This window comes from Coturnix japonica, chromosome 2 (genome assembly GCF_054131305.1).
Source record: "Coturnix japonica strain WE chromosome 2, WE-NBRP24, whole genome shotgun sequence".
In the NCBI taxonomy this organism is placed as follows: Eukaryota; Metazoa; Chordata; class Aves; order Galliformes; family Phasianidae; genus Coturnix; species Coturnix japonica.
The window spans coordinates 45,742,772-45,763,933 of record NC_140664.1 but is presented as its reverse complement, the minus strand read 5'-3'; the positions used below and the strand labels follow the sequence as shown (position 1 = coordinate 45,763,933).

The 21,162-nt window shown below is 37.6% G+C and overlaps 1 protein-coding gene across 7 annotated transcripts in view; it reads right to left on the bottom strand.

Moving 5' to 3' along the window:
• Positions 1 to 21,162, bottom strand: part of PTPRM (protein tyrosine phosphatase receptor type M) — a 432,075-nt gene that overhangs the window by 272,279 nt on the left and 138,634 nt on the right. For all 7 annotated transcript variants that reach the window (XM_015855338.3, XM_015855340.3, XM_015855342.3 and 4 more), the window contains exons 4-5: positions 11,406 to 11,484; positions 7,748 to 7,863 (exon numbers count right to left, since the gene is read on the bottom strand). In XM_015855338.3, the coding sequence (XP_015710824.2) occupies positions 7,748 to 7,863; positions 11,406 to 11,484 (195 nt within the window). The remainder of the gene's footprint in view (positions 1 to 7,747; positions 7,864 to 11,405; positions 11,485 to 21,162) is intronic.

Genomic DNA, 21,162 nt, shown 5'->3' with positions numbered 1-21,162 from the left:
CTTGAAAGGAAGCATCGGTCAGTTACCCTCTGTTCATACAGGTAGATTAAGCAGCTTTTCATACATTTATTAAAAGAAAGGTTTTGCATTATCCCACTTTCAAATATGCACATTTATAAAATCCTGATTAGAGTCATGCCAGTAGGATCTCAAATAGCATCAGCAGTGCCAGAAGTAATTTGGTTTAAAACACGTATTAAATCTAAATCAAATAGCAATTAATACCTCAACAAAATTGCTTCACAGAGTTCATATTTTTCATTCTAATAATTTCGATAGTTGACTCTACCTCTGAATTTCCAGAATTGCTTTTATAACCAAGACAACTGCTTGTCAGTCTAGATTAGAACCACTGCAGATCCTATGATTATCCTGCATTTATTCCATCTGTATAAGTTAACAAGTGTATTTCATTCAAGTAATGAGGCCACGCTGGAAAAAAGATTATTATTGTCCTGTTTGGAATTACTCTACTATGAGCCAGAACTGCACTCTGTATGAGTAACTAATGGGCATTCAAGCAAAATGCTATTGTTTTGCCATTCAGGAAAGATTTCAGGTTTCAATATTTTTATGTTTGATTACTTGTCCTTTTCTTCAAATGACACAGCTCCCTATAAATCTCTATTTCTTATGACTAAACCTAAATGACTGTTGTAGCTACAAGGTAAAACTGTAAAATATGCTGAAGCTACACATCAAGTAGTCACATTATTAAATATCAAGCAACATTATCTACTTGAAGATACAATTAAAAATGCAGAAAGTAAACAAAGACATTATTCTATTTTCCGGAGCCACTAAACTTACTGTAATTAACCCAAGGCAAATACTCCGTACATACACACTGAATTTCTTCTGTTTTGTTCTGACAGGAGAAGATCTGTTATTACCACACAGAGGTTTTGAAGAAGAAAAAATAAAGCACCAACAAAACAGCTCATTTTATATTTTTTATATGAAATTCAAGACTGATTGAGAAATGTCAATGTTCTCTAACAATTTTCCAGTGCTCATAAACATGTAAAAATCTCAAACCTTCTTTCCATTAATTTTTAATGGCACACAACAGAAACTAAAATCATTTGTACAGAATTATGTTCTCAGAAACATCTGGAGAAAACAGAGCACTAGAAAATCTCTCTCTAAAGGATAAGTTTGTTCCATTAAGAAATTATGGCAACTATCCAAGCATATGCTAAGCATTTTGCTGAACCCACAGTTCTACTTATTAAGTCATTTAATCTCACTCTGTATCTTAACTCCTTTAAACACAAAATACTAAGTACTCATCATGCTTTTACCTGTATTAAAAACTGCAAGAGCTAGGATGAACACCTTGCTTAAAAAATGAAGACTATATAAATGATCTTCAATACTTTGGTTTAGAATTCTGCAGATGCCAGGCATAGGCATATGGAGGGACTGGGAAGAAGCAATGAGAAAAAAGTGAGAAAGGAAAGGTCATTAGCATTATTTTCGTTTGTACCTATGAAGGAAAGTGAAGTAGGCATTTGTATGCCTTTTCTCTTTTCTCTCCAATTATATAACAGGACAGGTAAAAAAACAATCAACCAACCAACCAAAAAAAAAAAAAAAAAAAAAAAAAAAAACCAGAAAAATCACATTGCACTCATGTCCCATTTTCTCTTCATGAAAAGTGTTAGCTTGTTTGGAAAGTGCCATGTGAAGAAAGTCTACCCTGCAAGCCTTGGGGACAGCTTCAAGTTTAAACCTTTGAAAGTTTTAAACAACCAGAATAATGGTCAAAACTCAATGAGTCTTACAAAGCAGCCAAAGAAAACATACACATCTCATAACGAGAAACTACATGCTGTCCAGGGTGGAAGAGCTGCCTTTTTGGAGTGTGAGGAGTTAAGAGATGCACATCAGTGGGTAAAGTATACCTCTCAACAGTGGGGACAGCTGTAGCTGTAATAAGCAATAATAACCAATGTACACATTGGTTTATGCAGAAGACAAACTCGTGTAAAGACGACTGGTTGGAGGTGTTTGAGTTTAATTACCAAGTCGGTCCCATAGTTCAACAACCATCCCCATAACAGACATTCTCCAATGCTCTGTTTCCCTTCCTACTGTCTTTCCTTTGGGTTTAATTTAATCTAGTCTTTACTTCAGTTCTCTTTGCCTCAAACAAGCTTAAACTGCCCTTGGTCTTAAAAAAGAAGCCTCCATACAGCTCCAATTTGAACACTATGCCTCCCAGCAGGAAGTCTGTACATTTTAACTACAGTATTCATTGTAAAGGTCACTGCTTCTTTCTCCCAAAGGTCCAAGAGCATAGCACAGAAAGCTGATTGAATTTACTTCATCAGTTGCCTGACTTGTACGTGTCCCTAAGCGATTCTGCTGCTGCTGAACAGCACTTCAGATCAAGACAGTCTTCAGGGTCCAGCAACAGGCATACCTAACATGCTGCTGAGATGCAACTTGAATTTTACCAGCCCCAAGTGGCACAGGTCAGCTGCTTCATTATCTCAGGTCTGCCAATCACCATTTACTATATTATTTAACACTCCAGAAAAACTGGAACATTAATACATCACAGCAAAGTTCTTGAAAAAAAGAACATTACTTTTGTCCCTTCATTTCCAGTACAGACAAGAATACCAAGATTTGACTGCTGAAGTTAATCCCAAAGTAACTTTTCTTATATTTTACTTTACCCAATGAAAATATATGTGCAGATGGATTGAGATGGAAAAGAGGGATGGCCTTGTCCATTCTCTCTAGCTTGCCTAAGTCCAACGATCTCTTTAGGTCATAGGAGATTACTAAACAGAGGATAACAAGCTTGGATAATTTTCTTTCTTGGTAATAAAAAGGCTATTTTTAAGACAAACAAAAATAAATAAATAAATAAATCTATATTACAAGTCTTTAGATTCCTTATTCTGTATATAAGCAGCAACAGTTAATAAGCTAACTGAAAACTGTATTTTACTGTCACAGGCATATCCTTAGCAGAGTAGCATCCACTTCTTCTAGACAAGAGATGAAGGATCACCTCTGGGAAATGATACCTGATATCACTCCTTGCAGCCCGGTGGATGACTGATTGACACTACAGAGCAATGCACAACTCTCCCCTCAGAAGTGACTTATGCTGATCAAGAGTCACTTAACTTTTCTTCATCAAAGTCATCAAATTTGCTTGTTTTCACACACCTGAATTATTTAGTTTCTCATTTCATGTTACTATCAGTAGTGTCCATGTTGCTCTTTGATCTACATAGTTTGATTTATCAAAAGTTTTGATTGATGCCATGATGTAAAACTTTATAGAGACTTCTGTCAGATATTTTCACCAAAAATCAAATATCTTCAATAACATTTCAAGCTTCCAAAATGTGATTTGCATTCTCATCACTTTGGAATGGTGCAACTGGTTCCTGAGGTTAGGAGTGAACTTTATTCTTCCAACTACCCTTTTATGTATTTATTAAATAGTAACAACAAAACACACTGACATTTCTTTATGGCTACTGACACTTGGCTCTTATGCCAGGCAGGGTAATCCAGTTGTATTACAAAGCCTAACCCAGAGTACACCTTTGCTGCCCAGGCTTCTGGATTGTTTCCAAGAACCAGAAATATATGGCTTATTTTTGTCTTCACTACAACAGTGACAACATCTCATACAAGTAGGTTAAGGAGAGTCAAAGATGTTAAAATGGGAAAACATTTGAATTCAGTTGACTACTGAAAAACAGTATGTATATGTCTCACTCAATAACTCAATTTCAGAATTTCCTTATCAGTAAAGTTGCTAAGTTCTACTGACAAGAATAGTCATTTTAAAAAACTACCACAGATTCATAAAACAACTGTGGTTGGAAGAACCTCTGTAGACAGACAGTCCTACTGTCCTGCTCATAGTAAGGTCAAAAATGGGGTCTGTATCCAGGTAGAATTTGAGTTATCTCCAGGAATGAAGACTCCCTGATCTCTCTAAGCAACCTGTTCCAGCGTCTGAACAGCCAAACAATATTTTTTTTCCTTCTAATATTTAAGTGGAGTTTCCTATATTTCAGTTTGCATCTATGGCCTCTTGCACCATGGAAAAGAATCATACAATCATAGAGTGGTTTGGGTTGGAAAGGGCCTTTAAGATCATCTAGTTCTAACCTCCCTGCCTATAGGCAGGGACACCTCCCTCCAGACCAGGTTGCTCACAGCTCCATCCAACCTGGCCTTGATTACTTCCAGGGAAGGTGCATCCACAGCCTCACTGGACAACCTGTTTGAGAGTCTGACTATATCACTCTAGCTCCCTCCAAGATTTCCCTTGAACCTTCTCCAACCTGTAGAAGTCCCAGCTTTCCCTTTATCTCAGATCTTCCAGTTTCTAAGCCATCCTTAAGTGTGTCCATATCTTTCCTGTATATGGGAGCCTAGAACCTAGTGTTCTAGATACACTTCCCCAGTGCTGAGCAGAACATCCCCCTTGAACTCTCCCCCTGTACAGACCAGAAGGTTCTTTTTGCTGCAAAAGACACATCACTAGTTCATGACTAACTTGTCCACCAGGACAGCCAGATACTTCTCTGCAGGGACCCCACATAGGGACCTAACATGGACAGAAAATCTGTGGTAACCTGTCACAATTTCAATTACAAAATCTTCTATAATACTTCAGTCTTCAAAGTTCCATAGGGAGTAACAATAGGATAGGCTTGAAAGGAAAGACAGGAAAAAAAAGGTGTGTGGGGGGGTAATAAAACATGACTGGCTTCAACACCTTGGTATTATTAAACTAAGAACATCTATGTTGTTTGCAACAACTACTCAGCAAAGATAAGGAGACAAACCAAGTCACAATTACATTCTTTTTTTTTTTTTTTTTTTTTTTTTAAAGAACTTCTACCTCTAACAATTTATCAGAGTGAAAAAAGAAAATTATTTGTTTGCCAGAAGCACATTTCCTACTACGCTTGATGTCTTCTGCTGTATAAAGGCTGGCGGCTACCATATAAAAGAAATAAAAGAATGAAAAGGAAAACCTGACAGCACTGAAAGCAATCAGAAATGTCACTGAACGCAGTGGGCTTGTGATTCCACAGGCAGTTTACCTGTCCTTCAGATTAACAACACGAATCTGGAAAAAAACAACAGGTACTGGAAAATTATTGGGAGCAAATTATCTCCTGATATTTTGGAATTGCCATGTCCAAAACCAACAGTAATAGTGCCATGATTTGCACAGCAGAAATGCTGAGAAGGCCCTGACAAAATCAAGGGCCCCTTTTATCATCACACAGTTGTTTTTATCTTATGGTTTTCCCAAAAGGGTTTTTGAACTTATGGAAACCAAACAACAAAAGTACGGTGCAATGGGCTTAATATTATCAGCAAGGAAATGCAGGTGCATCAGAGAGAGGTTGCACAAACTATCTGCAGTAATGCTAAAACCTGAGTACAGGACAAACAATTCAGCACAACAGCTCCTTTTATTCTGGCTGTAGTGTACATAAGAACCTCTGTTTTTAAGATGTTTTAAAACTGAATATTGGTTCTCCTATTACCAGCAATCAAAAGATTTTTAATGTCTATTTAATTAGTCATACAACATAGAGGAAACTATGTGTTATGGCAGCTATGATAGATAGCTTCATTGTACTTTTGGTCCTGTGGCAGTGACATGAGAGTAGTGAGCAGCCTTATTCAAAATTCCCCAGTATCACACCATGAAAACACATGTTTTCAAATGACAGATGAAGAACTCCAGGTCTGGTGATCTTTTACACTAAAACACAGCCAATTCCACTTGGAAGCATATCTCATAGGCTTGATTTGCAGTATTCAACACAATGAGCTGTCTGACCACTCTTACTCTAAGCTGACATCTGTGGAAACTGGCAAACAAGTATAAAAATAAATCTACACAAGCCAGGAGATCCTGACAACTTTCAAACTGTTCTCACACAATGATACACCTGGAATCTGCACAATCTTGGACAGGTTACTAGAGGGAGCTACGGCTACATGGGCAGGCTAAATAAACACTGGGGCCACAGGAATATGAAATTATTGGAAAAGGAGTTGGCTGATTGTCACTACTTTCTTATCCTTCAAATGGAGAAAAAAAAATCTTCTTCTAACCATGTGTAAGCAAGGAATCGCTTAACTAAACTCAGTAAAGATATCCCAGAATCACTATGGTTGTTCAGAATAATGATTTTATACTAAATAAAATCTAAAAGGAAACACAGTTTCTAAAATAAAGAAACGGCATTCCAGCCTTACAAAGAATTTATGTACCAACTAAACTCCAAAAAAAAAAACCCAAAAACTAAAGAGAAAATGACACTTCTATGCAACTCAGGGAAAAACTGAATGGAATCTGGATTTTCTTATAATAAATTTTACCTTCAATTTTACAAAATAACATTATGAAAAAGTTCAGAGGCTCTGGAAAGGTTATCACTGACAAAATAACAACCTATTATTTTCTCATACGTGCTAAACTCTTTTTTCATGACTGGAAAATCATGCTCTCAAAAGAGCTCAGTGGTTTAGGGAAGACAGGAGTCTAATTTAACAATTCAGCACTATAATATGGTCTTTAAAGGGCTGGAAGGTTAGAGAAACGTCAGTCGTATCAACACAGAGGTTGAAAATACCTGTGCAAAACCAAATACAAACACAGATTTCCACTGCATTTTCATTGGGCTCTTCCTGTATAGACTGAACAGTTCATCATGCATATACAGACAAACAAGTAGTTTCGCTTTTCAAGTGTATGTACTTAATAGTGTGCTAGTTTTCCTGAAACTACCAAGCTTTTTAACCTGCCCCACAGATCTAAATCATTTCCAAACTGCTTGAAAAAATTTTGTATTAAGTGAAGGGTGAAAGGTAAGCTGCACTGAAAAAACAAACAAACAAACAATAATAATAAAAATAATAATAACAATAAAAATCAAATTAAATAAACGACAAAAAATTGAGAAGTTCTCATCAATGTCCCACCTGTTATCATTGCTTCCATTTCTCTTACCCCCCTCCCCCCTCCCCACATACCGCACGCAGTTCCTGTTCTTGCAGACAATATCTCAGTTCCAACATGTTTTTCAGAGAGGTAAAATATAGGGAACTGAAGGTTGGTATACCCCTAATGCTAAATCTAAATGCAAACTACTGTTTGCAGTAGAGAACAGACACCTCTGGAATGACAGCAGCAAGACAACAGTTAGATTTGAACCTCATTACCAAGGAAGATTCTGGAAGGTGGTTCTTATTGATGCAAGGATAAGCACAGCCTTTAAATCAAAATCTGACACCTATCTAGAAGTTACATTACTGAATAATAGAACATTAGGCTCAATAAATATAGGTAAGATTCTTTGGGACTGTAAAGCAGAAGGTCAGATTTGACTGCCATATTGGCCTTCTCTACATTTGAAAAGAAAGTGCAGTTTTAGTGGAAAATACAGTCTCAACAGATACAGAGGCAAGACAGGAATATAATGTGTAATGTTGCAGTTACAGCAGACATTAGGAAAGTGATGTGACTTTCCTTGGAGATATTGCATTTATTCATGATCTCGATAGGTAACAAAACTAGTACCTGTTTCTAGAAGACAATACCAAGTACATATTATTTCAAAGACACCATACAATTTACAATCAATCAAATAGATGGCTTTATCATTTTTCATACATTTTACAGATTGGAGAACTCTCGTTCCTCCAGATCTTACTGCATTAGGAAATAATAAATTACCTGTAACCAAAGTCTGTCACTTGTACTGAATTTACCATTGGCAGTGCATTGAAAAGTAGCAAATTGTCCTGCATTGACTTCCACACTCTGAAGACGCAAGAAATGAGGCGTTTTTGCTGTTGGAAGAAGAAAAAGGCTTGAAATTAAGCAACACAAATGCAATGGTTATGATTAACACATGGAATACATTTAATGGTTCAATTTTAAAAGGCTCAAATCACTAAGGACAAATTATATTTTAGGTTGTTTTAATTTTAGTATTTTATTCTTTTTGTGTCTGGGAAAAAGCAGAAGTGATGGGTGCTATTTAATTATTCCTGCTGTAAATTATCCTAGCTCAGCATCCCTTTTGCAATAACAATCTGTATTAATGAAGATTGTATTGAAAACAAATTGATGTTCTGAATAAAAATACATTAGATAGTCTACTGACTAGACAAAACAGCAAGAAGTTGTGAGATGTTGTCAGGGAAACAGGTTTTCCTTTTAACCAGGTACAGTTAGAGGAGATGCTTTAGAATTGTAGCATGAAACAGCTAAAATGCTAACACAACTCGTCTCACCATCTACAGCTGCGTTCCTTAAATAAAATTAAATTTCATCAACACAGAACAAAAACAGAACATGAGGCATTCTCCATACTGATGCTTATCTTTAATTTAGAAAGAGAAAACACTCCTTAGCAAAAATGAAAGCAGTACGGCTGCATTTAACCAAACAAATTATATTCATACAAGACCCATGTCCACCACAGAAGGAAAGAGAGTATGTGTGTTACTGTTTTACTAGATATAAGAAAAAACTTGACAGGAAAACATAGAAATTTGATACAGAAACTCACCCCTGAGAATGCATTGTTGCCCAGCAATTCAAATCCTACTGCAGTCAAGGAGAATTTTTGCACTATCTATACAACCAGATAAGCCATGCTCTGAACATTGCTCTCAGTCACGGAACAACTAATATTAGAATAAACTACAAAAGTAAGCAACTGCTTTCTAGCAGAGCATCACAACTGTTTAAAATGTTGATGACATTCTCTTAGAAGAGCTCATCGCTGGGAGAAACTACAGATTTGAGAAGTATACAAATACCCAGCAACCAGAAATCAAGAAAACAAATTATTTAATGACCAGCATAAGGCAGTATAAGAAGCAGATGATGGAAGAAAATAGCCCAAATTAATATCCATTACAGGAGGAGATGCTTTCATGATAGCTGTCCTTTTGGCAAGGTTACTAGAAGTAGCATTTTTCTTTTTTGAACATTTCCCAATGGAATCAAGGCAGACAGACTCTTACCTTCTTCGCCTATCAAATTATTACTGATTGACTACTCAGTAAAATTCACAGGAAGTTTCTCTCTTTTTTTAAAACATCTGATTTTACCTTTCTACCATACTTGTTTTTTCCTCAGTCTTCGCAAACACTGATAAAATGGCCTACGAGGTATGGCCTAATTAGAAAGGGGCTTTAGGATTTTTAAATACATGCACACAAACCAACCAACCAATCACCAAACAAATGACTTCCAGTTCTAAACGCAGTCTTAAGTTCCACTTGGCCCTTGTTCATGCTACCCAGACAACTGCCTAGAAACTATGTCATGGTTTTAGCGTATTTTTCCCTTTTCAATTTTTGTTAAAAGTTAATCATTTAGAAAGTACCTTTTTTTTTCTTTTTTTTTTTTTTCTTTTTTTTTTTTCTTTCTTTCTTTTTTTTTTTTTTTTTTTCCTGGCAATATACAGGAAAAAAGTCATTATGAGTCCTGCAAGGTTTTATACACAAAATTGTTTATTTCCAATGCTCTTTTTTTTTTTTTTTCTGTTTTCTTGCAGACAGTGTAACTAGTTTGAAACTAATCTCTTTCATTTTAGTTACTTCATCAACAAACTGTTTTGTTACAGTTTCTACCTTTCAACACTGAATAAGAACTCTACTCATTATGAGATATAACTTAGGACTTGCAGATTTTGATAATGAATTCACAGATCAAACCTCTCAAAAACTCCGTCAGAAAAATTACAGTGCTGATAAAGTGCTGCTTTATACTTCACTAGTCAAACCTAAGATACAAATTCAGAATGCAGAAGTGCAAATAACTTCCTAACAACGTGAGAGCCTGCTGTGTTTATTATAACTAAGTGATTCAGAAATAATAGCTGCTGATTCTGCATAACTGTCTTCACATTTAAATAAATGTCTGTGTCTTTTTGCCACTAACACTAAAACGATATTTATGAGGTGTTCCAGTATTAACTGATGAACCACTTTTTATCTTACATTGCAGATCATACTTACAAATCACAAAGAATGCATACAAGTACAATATGTCATAAAAAGAGAATGAACAATTATACAGCATTTGGTATCTTATTCCTCACTAAGTCATTTGGTCAGTGAGACTACAACCTACAGTTAGTTCACTGTATGACCTTAATATGTGATACTTAACAAATAGTAAATATGTGAAATGATCGTTTCCATAAGCAGTTTATTAAAGACACCTGGATTACTATATTCAACTTTTAATTCACGAGGTTTATTTTAACATTGCTCCTAAAAGAACTTAAGGAAACTAAGTATTGCATATTCTTAGTAATCACAGAATTGGAGTTGGATGGGACCTCTGGAAATCACCTTGTCCAACCCCCCTTCAAAGCAGGCTCCTTACAGTAGGCTACACAGGAAAGCATCTGGGTGGGTTTGAATATCTCCAGAGAAGGAGACTCTAGAACAACTCTGGGCAGCCTGTTCCAGTGTTCCTTCACCCTCGAAGTAAGGTGTATTTTTTTTCTCATGTTTCCTATGATGGAACTGTTCAACCTAGTGCCTGCTACCCTTTGTTCTGTCACTGGGCACCAGTGAAAAGATACTAACCCCATCCTTTTCACCTCTGCCCTTTAAATATTTGTATGCATTCTCCACCAGGCTGAACAGTCACAGGTCTCTCAGCTTTTGTCCATAAGATAAATGCTTCGTGCCCCTAGCCATTTTTGCAGCTCCCCACAGGAATCCCTCTAGAAGTTCCCCATCTTTCTTTAGCAGAGGAGCTGACACAGTGTTCCATATGAGACCTCACTAGGGCAGAGTAGAGTGGGAAGATCATTTCCCTGGACTTGCTTGCCATGTTTTTTTTAATGTAACCCAGGATACCATTGGCCTTCTTGGCCACAAGGGCACAGTGCTGGCTCATGGCCAACCTGTTGTCCACTAGGACATTAAGGTATATTTTTGCAGAACTCCCTTCTAGCAGGTCAGTGCCTTATCCCAGTGGGATAAGAACTAAAGAGTTCTAAGAACTGGAAAAGTAGTCACATGTCATCAGTTCAGCTCTTGCTCTCTCATTAGTGCCTCACCTTGTAGCTGCATTTAATTTTTGATGTTGACAGAGAGACATTTAACATGTCTCGATGATTTTTGGTCTGAAGGAATTGCTAGATGATGCAGGTTCACGCTGTGCAGAAAGGGTATATAAAATATATCTCCTAAGCTGGTAAGGTGTAGTGCTCAAATGCTAGCAACAATTCATACACACAGTGTATTTTTATAGTAGTGACATTGTTTTCTGACATTTTCAATATCTTTTCCTCAATATTTACTGAGGGATAGTAGTACATACATTTTAGAAGATTTAAAAATAGCAAGTGGGTACTTACTACATGGATGTCCTAAAACTTTCACTTCATCAATGGCCACATATCCAGGGTGGCCTGAGGTTACCACTTCAAAAACAACCTGAGAAGTGAAGAGAGAATTTCTGTTAGCAGTTTTATAAAAGAGGAAATATAAAAATACTTTGTTATGGAAAAATATGTCAACTCTTTCAACATTTGAGAGCTCTTTGTAAATGAAGAACAATCAAAAGAACTTCAAAATGAGTTACTAAAAGGAGACAGAACATAAATTACATTTTTCATGTTTATACTGTTTCAGAAATTCGCTAGAGTGATTATCCAAGGCTCACAGTGAGAAAAACTCCTCCTAGCATTTGGTCTGCTAAAATTGTTACCTAATAATCTCCTTAAGTATTAAAATTAATAATTTGTTTTTAATTATTTCATTGGTGGAACACAGACCTACTTTTACTAAATAAATGACCACTCTTCAGTATACAGTGCTCTACACAGGATCAGATACAAATGGAGCCATTTTTAAGAATGTATTTTCTATGCTCTTAATCTTCTAACAAACACCGTGAATTAAAGAAAAGCAGATCCATATGCCATTGTTTGTTTAATGGCTATAAATAGATCACAAAATAAATGGAGTGTTCTTGTTATTTGGATTAAGCACACTCAGAAGTAAACATCTCCAAATTTTGGCAACCCTACTTTTAATAACCTAAGAATGTTTAAAAGGAATAGAAGAAAATACGCCAGTAACATCAGCAGGTACATTTCCAAAGCAATGGAAAAGAAGCTCATGCTCAAAGTCAGCTCGTGAAGAAGGTGAAATTTAGAAGCAACTTTCCACATTTATGCTACACTTGATCTTGGAATAGATGCAGACGGACACTATACTATACCCTTAGGAATACTTCTTTCGGCAGAAAGAGAATGATACCAAACACAAGCATGTAGTAAGGATAACATACAGCACCCTAATATTAAATCAAAGTTTTCCATTGCTGAATAAACACCGGTAGAAGACCAATATTGACTTTGACACAGACCCTGAGATACGTAAATACTTTTTCACCTCTCACCATTCTTCACCTTCCTCATTTCTTCATTGGTGGCCACCAGTCCTACTCTTTTGCCCCAAATATCACAGTATTCTTCCTAAATTTCATCCATTTCTCTTCAATATCATTGGAGTAAAATTGCCATAAATATAGCTTTAACTCCACAAAGCTGACAAGAAAAATATCTAATTTTCCTTCTATTTCTGTCTCCTGTCCACACAAAAATTTCAACTTGCAGTGCTAACACTGCCCCTAGGTGAACCTGACAGCAAGAGGAAAACATGAAACAGCCATGAAGAAAGTTCAAAATCCAACAAACAATTTTTTGCAGAAACAAGTTTTTCAAGACAAAGATTGCTCAATCACAAACCCCAGTTTATGGATTTCTAAATGCCTGAAGGCACTCTGATGCCACTCATAGCTGATACTGCCCACGTACAGCAGCAGAGTGGTCAGGTTCAGTGAAGAACAGTGAGTAGACAGTTTGGTCTCAGAAATAGTGGAAAATTTCCTGGAGAAATATGATGCCACTAAGAAAGCCACTGAGCAAACTGAATCCAAGTGTGGAGGTAAAGAGTAGCCTGAACAAACCCAATTTCTCTGATTTCTCTCCTGTATTCTCTAGCTGCTTTGAGTTTCAACTGTTAAAAAGAAAAAACAAAAACTCTAAGTGCTATTTTGACTGAAATCAATCTCACAAGTCTTTTCTTTAATGTTTCTTTTGGAGAACATCGCTGCAAGGAGATCTGCGCAAAGCCACATGAAAGGTCTACCTGATCCATAGTACCAACACTACAAAGAGAATGTTTTTATCAGGCTCTTCATTTTCAGATGCGCTAAAATGTAGAAAAGTACTGGAGACACACCTGCATATGCACAACTTTGAAGCAGTCAGCCAAATCATTAAGTTTTCTGCTAAAATTATTACTGCCATATAATGAGGATTTAACTAATTTCAGAAAATATCTGCATAAGAGAGCCTTTTACAAGGAGTGTTCTGACTTCCAACAAAATCAAATAATGAAATAGAAGACCTCCAAAAAATTTCTGTAATCCATAACTGGAGAGTTCAGCCACAAATTTTCCAATAGGTTTCAAATACTTCCTTATCACTATATACTCACAGGTATGTACAGACCCTGACCATAAGCCAGTTCTATGAGCTTACTGGCAGAGACTACAACCTTGAAATAACTAAATTAGAATATACTTACGGCAACAGAGAAAGATTCAATGAGTGATCTAAAATATTCTGCAGTATCTCTAGACAATATACCAAAAATACCATTGTCACAAATAAGCCAAGCAATGTATCCAGAAACTGCCAACTGGATGTGCTATTAAATTACAAATGTTGTCACTTAGGAGAGCAAGTTCCAAAGAAAAGTTCTACAAGTTGAAATATAGTCGGTTTAATCAGGTGTCCATTATTTGCAATATTCAAGCTGACATCAACTTACCTGACCATATATTTCAGTCTTTTTTGACAGAAAATACACATTTATTATTAAATAGAAAGGGACACTATAGCCAGCAGTGATATACTATAGCCAAACAGACATCACTGATGTGCCTTTCCCTTCATATATCCAAAAACGTGACACACACTGAAAGTACAGTAAGAGAATTTACTGTCTGCTCATAGGCTATGAAATTCTATCAAATTCTGTATCTAAATCCAGTACAGTTTCATTAATATAAATAAGTTAAGATTATGAACCACAGTGTTTGCTCAAGCTAGCATGTTCCCACTTACATTACAAAAACGCATTTGATTCTTCAGATGACACAGGTCTGCAAACTCCCTGTAAGGTTACTGCACACTGCATGGGAATGCTCAGGTCTGGACCTAGAAACATTTCTGGTAACTTGTTTTTCCTCTAAAAAGCTTACAGGGCTGTCAGGATTTGATGATCTTAGAGGTCTTTTCCAACCTAAATGATTATGCGACAATTCACAGATCTGGATCAGTTTCCCTAATTATTTCTCTTAGAAATAAAACTTCACATCTTACTTCACACCAAGCTTTCTCTAACATTTCATACTTGAAAGCTGTGTGTTTTGTAGAATTTCACATTTCTACTTCAGAAGCCAAACTTTGCATTTCCTCCCAGCTGCCACAACACCTGCGGGCAATATGACAGACTCCAGTCAAAACAAAGGCGACATCCAAGCAACAGCAGGCTGGGCAGTCCTTTGATTTGTGAGTCTTATTATTCCATCACCTTATCTGGCAGGAAACAACTGGTTAAAACACTACATTCAGCTGCTCAGGAAGAGCTGGGCTGATGCTGGCCTGGGAGCTGCCTGGCCTCCTGGGTCTGCCAAGCAGGAAGCAGGGAAGTGGCCTAACGCTGCATGTCCCAGAGCCTCCCTGCTTCAATGAAGGGCAAAATTAGCTTCTTGTTCCTGCCGCTTCCCCTTTCTGTGCATGAACAAAGGAAGGGGGGGCTGCTCACCAACATAAATGCTTACTGCTGAAAATGTGTGGCTCGCGATAACTTCTCAGCTCCCCTGAACAATAGGAATAAATAGTTTTTGTTGCCACACAACCTTGCTCTGTAAATTCCTGCCTTTGTTGTTGTAAAATCACAATGCTTTTAGTTGAAAGGTGGGTTGTACCTAACGTAAATACTCTCTACTTCACATGACCTAAAAATAGCACTCTACAAAAAAAAAAAAAAAAAAAAAAAAAAAAAAAGAAAAAGAAAAACAAGACAGAAAATAGGAGTATTGAGAAAGCTTCCTATCAGACTGCTTTTTTGCTCCCCATGAACTGGGCCAAGAGTCCTCCAACACTCATCCCACCCTGCTGACAACATTCTCTGCCTTCTCTTCACTGTCTGCCTCATTTTACCCCCAGCTGCTCCTTTCCTTGGTCATATCAGACACCAGTGGTTACACAAAGGTGCCGGGAAGTGGCAACATCTTAAACCCCTGCAAACTGAGCACTTCTCCCCTTTGGGTCCTGTCCTAGGACCACCCCTATTCTTCCTGACTCTTCAAAGCTGCATTAAGGGACATTTCTGACTTTGTCCTTTCCAGAATCCACAAAAACCTGTCAGAGCTTATTTACTCAGGCTCTTAGCAGCACTGCCACACCTAGAACATGGTTAAGCCTCATAGGTTAGGAATTTATTGCATGCTGTGTGCAGTTTCCATCTATCATTCCTACACAACTACTGTCCAACACTCAAATGAGCACTTCAGCACATTAAACAACACTTAGGTTGTGCTGCCAACCTGAGAGTCCAAAGAAACCTCTACAAGGTGAACAGCAGTGGAAACTGAGCTCCAAATTATCAGGTTTACTTCATGCTCCTCTTGCTTTGTTTTTAAATCAGACGTGGTTGAATATTTTCCTGTTGAAGACACATCTTTCTTGGTTTAGGAACAAGGGATGGGAGAAAACACTGGACCTTTGTTTAAATGTAAACAAGAACACATCTGCTTACTTGGACATTTATATATTACTGGGTTTTTTCAGTTTAGATATGTGACCTACCCTCACACATCTTTCTCAAAATAAATGCACTCCTAAATCACACAACTAAGTGAAGATTTTTGACCAGTAGTCATTCAAAAGGCAATGTGCATTTCCAAGCTTGAGTTTAAAGTGCAGTTCAGAAACCATAAGCATGGAGTTTAATGTAGAGCACACAACAAATGAGAATCTGAGCACAACCTTCACTGCTCAAAATAGTTCCACTCATTGTCCTAGCCGGTAGCTGAAGTATATTGCATAAACCAAAATCCAAGTACAGCCTGTGTAAAACAGATTCTGAAGGAAATGAATGTTTAAGTCCAGATTTGAAAAAGCAAGTTGGATCTACTGTTTCTTATTCCCTAAACTCCCAATTTACACAGGAAAGTGTCAGACTGGTAAAGGGTAAATCTCATCTTAATGTGAAGTGATACCCTGCAACTCCAGTGTGTCTTAACAGAGAAAAAAAATCAGGAATTAATACCAGGTGCTTACATCTATTCACGCCAGCTTCAGAGAAAACTATATTTAAAGAAGGTGCACAAGCAGACAGAGTAGCATACTCCAGTAGAAATTATTTTTAATCCTTTTCAGTTCCAACTCTGGATTTAAAAAACTGCAGGATTTGTTGTGCTTTATTTTTAAAATCAAGCTTTGTTTCAGCTCAGAGCAGACATCACTGACCCCAAGCAGATTACAAAGGAAATAATTCAAAATATAAAAAGTGACAAGGGGGTAGTATGTAACTTGTAACAGTGCTGTGCCAAATTGCTTGCTTGCAGGGTTAGAAATTGGAAACAAAAGCTTCTCATCAGACGCTACTCAGTAGCAGCATTTCCCATGCTGTAAAGTTTTAAAACTGGAAACATTATAACAAATGTAAAATAGATTGCAAAAACTACAAACTTGTCTGAGAACCATTATATAACCTGGGGAAAACAGAAAAAAGAAAGAAAAAAAAAAAAAAAAAAAAAGAGAGAGAACACAACCCCACAACCCTGAAATCAACATTAAAAAAAATAAATAAAATCAAAACACTGAGACAAAAATGATAACATCTCCTGTCCAAATTAGAGGAACAGTGTTTTCAGCATTCACTTTAATCTCACTTTATCTCTTTTAAAGCATCAATTTAGATGCCTCTCAAGCTACTGAGGCTGGTCTCCAAGACCTAAAGACAAGCTCACTGCTTCTCACAGAAATCTACACAACATTTAATTCTCTCATTTTCTTTTTTTTTTTTTTCCCCTTTTTTCTGTGTACGTTCTGTTCAAATACAGAGGAGGGTGAAAGTGGTCATGCAGAGCCTTTTTTAGTATGCAGACCATCTCCAATGGCATGATAAACTGTAACGCACAAAAATAATGCAGAAATACCTAAGCTACTTTGAAACAAGTAACTCAGGGACACAGAGCCACAGCAGAAAAGAACAAGCTGTGCTGATTATCTCTGACCCTCAGAAGGTGTTTGGCACTGTAAACCTGTGTTACTGCAACTATACTGTAATCAGTAGCTAGAATGTAGTATAGACATACCCTAAAGTCAAAGACAGATGATAACAGTAGCACTTGGAAGACCATTAATTATGGAATTAAATGTGTCTTAATCAACAGAATACTTCACAATTTAAGTTTAAATATGCAGTAATTAGACTACAGTTACTGTTGTTATATGCAGGTTATCATAGTGATTTATATATGTCGCACAGCATTCATATGGGGTGAGACCTACACAAATAATTACCTAGTAAAAAGAAAAGAGTATGCTGAGAGAAATTAATTACTTTGTTCAGAAACTGTACTCCTAAAGAGTCAGTTCTAAATGGAAACTCAACATGAAAGGTATTAGGCAGCTTGGATAACCGGTGCTACACTAATAAAACACTTAACCATTAAATCTTTTGAATGCTTTGCATGTGTGTTAATATGTGGTTTAAAGAAATAAATCTTTAGACACTGGATTAAAATTCACTCCACACTACAGGATTTAATTTCTACTCAGTTGCCATTAGTGGGAGTTATTTTGCCTACAGTCTTCACGAATCAGTAGCAAAACAGACTAACACCACTGTTTTCATGCATCCCGGGTTATATAAATATCACAATTGTGGAATGTTATCATACAGTTTGTCTGTAGTACATCTTGGTTTCATCTGCAGCTAAGTACCTCGTAGGGTACCCTATTAATGGAACGGAATTATAGTGCATTCACAAGATATGCAGATGCCTACTTGAATATGCAACTTAAAACACAAAAGAGCAAATCAGACCACTGCATTGCTTTCCCCATTCATCTGGTAAAGCAGAGCCTTTTCCTGAACACTACTTTCAGGAAACCACCAGCCTTCATGTGTGAGAAGTTAAAAAGGCCCTTATCATTCCTTAAATAATATTATCAGAAGACTTCTCATTTGTTCAGTTACGTCACCCAGCCTCTTATAAAGCATGATAGAAAGTTCTGGAGCTTTTGGATATTATAGGAAAAAGACAAGAGTTTGTGACAGAAGAGCTAGGATTTTTTTTTTATTATTCAAAAGAGTAAGAGCTCACAAAACAAAACTGTTTCAGGACACCTCTCAGGTGGGTCCTCTGCTTCCTCTGTCCCCTCTCCCAGCTTCTTCTTCTCTTGCCTATCCCCAGAATAGACTCCATGAAGAGGAAATAGCCTGCAAACAGATTAAAATAGTGCAGGAGTGCACTCTGCACCTGGTATGGGGAAACCCTAGATACATGTACAGACTGAAGATGAGAGGCTGGAGAGCTGTCCTTTGGAGAGAGATGTGAGGTTTATGGCTGACAGCAAGTTAAACGTATGTCAGCAGTGTGCCCTGGCAGCCAGAAGGGCCGCTGCCACTGAGCGGAAGAGACTGGCTGTTCTGTTCTTCTCTGTGCAGCCTCACCTCCAGCACTGAGCACAGTTTTGGCCTCATACAATAAGAAGGTCATAAAACTATAGCAGAGTGTCCAAAGCAGCACTACAAAGATTGTGAAGGGTCTAGAGAACAACATGTATGAGGAGTGACTGAGGTCCCTGGGTTTGCTCAGAGCAGAGATGCTGAGGGGAGGACTGATGGCAGCTGCAACTCCTCACAGGGAGCAAAGGGGCAGCACTGAGCTCTGCTCCCTGTCACAGCGACAGGGCCCAAGGGGAAAGGCATGGAGCTGTGTCAGGGGAGGGAGGGGCAGCTGGGGGTTGGGACAGGTGATGCACCAGAGGGCGGTGGGCATGGAACAGGCCGCCCAGTGATCATGGGACCAAGTGCCAGAGTTCAAGGAGAACTGGGACACTGCTATCAGACATAGGGTTTGAATTTTGTGTGGTCTGTGTGGAGCCAGGAGCTGTACTGGATGAGTATTATGGGCCCCTTCCAACTCAGGATGCTCTGTAACTCTAGGATTCCATGAGAAATGAAGAGAAATTACATCACTATATCAGTAAGAAAAATGCAGTAGAGATTTCTAAGAGAACAGAGGCAAGCAAATTGGCAATGATCATAAAATCTGAAAATGGAGAGAGAGCTTCCTCAAGAATAAATTAATTCATCTACAACAAAAACAGTGAAGCTATACTATTTTAAACTGATTCCTTGGACCTCCACAGATAATGCTATAAGACATTTTGGCACATCAACTAAATTGCAATTCTTAAGCAGGAGTAATTCCACAATTTATGCTGTAAATGCAAAGAAAATGACTTAATTTAGTCCTCAGTGAATGAAGGGTAGATTGTGTCAAAATATCTAGGTGTCTCTTTTATATGAGGTGATGCATAGTAATTTCCTAAACCACAGTAAGTGATCCAAGCATATCAGGGTTCACCTATGAATAAAGCTGAACAGTCCAGGGTTCAGGTCTTGAAAGAATGTGAACTAGCAAGGTTATCTTTCTGTTTCAGTGGCCAAATATCCATATTCCTGAGATATCAGTTAGATGTGTCATACCATTAGAAACCTGATGCAGATTATTATTATTGCCAACAATAGATTTTAAACTCTCTCAACTTGCAGTATATTTATCAGAATTTTAATTTAGCTTAAATTTACTTGTCAAGAATCTGGGCTGCTTCTGCTAAAATTGTCTTGCACGCATTACTAGTTTGTTTCAGAGCTTTAGTGAGGCTTTGAAATGCATCCCTCATCTTCACTGCCTGTTGGCTCACAGAGCAGTTCTGCTGCATCCAAACCAGACTCTTTTCAGAAAGAATTAAATCTTAAGTTTCTCCCTTAACTCACCCCAAACTCCATTGTGGACAACCTGGTCCAGACAAAGGCATAAACAACACAATCACATGTTCATCCAATGTCTGCAAAATGTATACACACCATATTAACTCTCCTGGACAACCCAGAAAGCTCATAAATACCTCCGGTAGATGTCCTGTTACAAAGCACCCACAGTCATAACCTATATCAGCCACGAAATTCTATGTGGAATGCTCTACTCTTCTATTGCCCATTGAGGCTCATTGTTACAGTCAAGGTAGAAAGGCTCTTTGGTATCACAACACTAGCATGAAATTGATAACATGTGGCACACAACCTTGCAGAAAGGTGCCCTTTCACCTTGTGAGAGGCAGAAGTATGGATAAACCAAGCCTGAATTCTGTGGTTAAGATGCCACCACATGAGGTATGCAGATTCTCCTGCAATGCTTAGGAGAATCTAAACTTTCCTAATAAGCCTGCTCTTCTGGAAAAGGTGCCAGTATCCTCCACTGAATCAATGGACAATTTTAGGTGATCCACACCATGAATTCTTCCCACGAAGCTTGCTGAGATGTCCATAAGCTTACCCTGGATCTCATTCAATAATCAACACCTGGTCACTCCTGGCACATGCAGAAACAGAAACAATGCTCTACCATATCTGATAGTAGTGGTCAGGATATTGTAGGAATCAAAATGCTGTCACTTTCTGCATAACACACAAATAGAATACACTGTGGAATGACATCACCGCATTTCCTAGAGATGCCCGCAGTTAAAGGATCCCCATCTTTGAGATAGCCTTCCTCATGAAAACTTCAAACGGTTAGTGAAAAATGTCAGCCCAAGGGAACCAAGCACAGTGCAAGTAAAAATGATAGGAGCCTGAGCAACAGCTTTGGTCTCCTTCCATTAAGGCACATTACTTGTTCAAGTAGATGTAGACTTTCTTTTCATGGAAACAAGAAAAACTGTTGAACTGCTGTACAAGACAGTAAATAACTATATAATCTGTAAATTTAAATGCAGAATAGCAGCACTT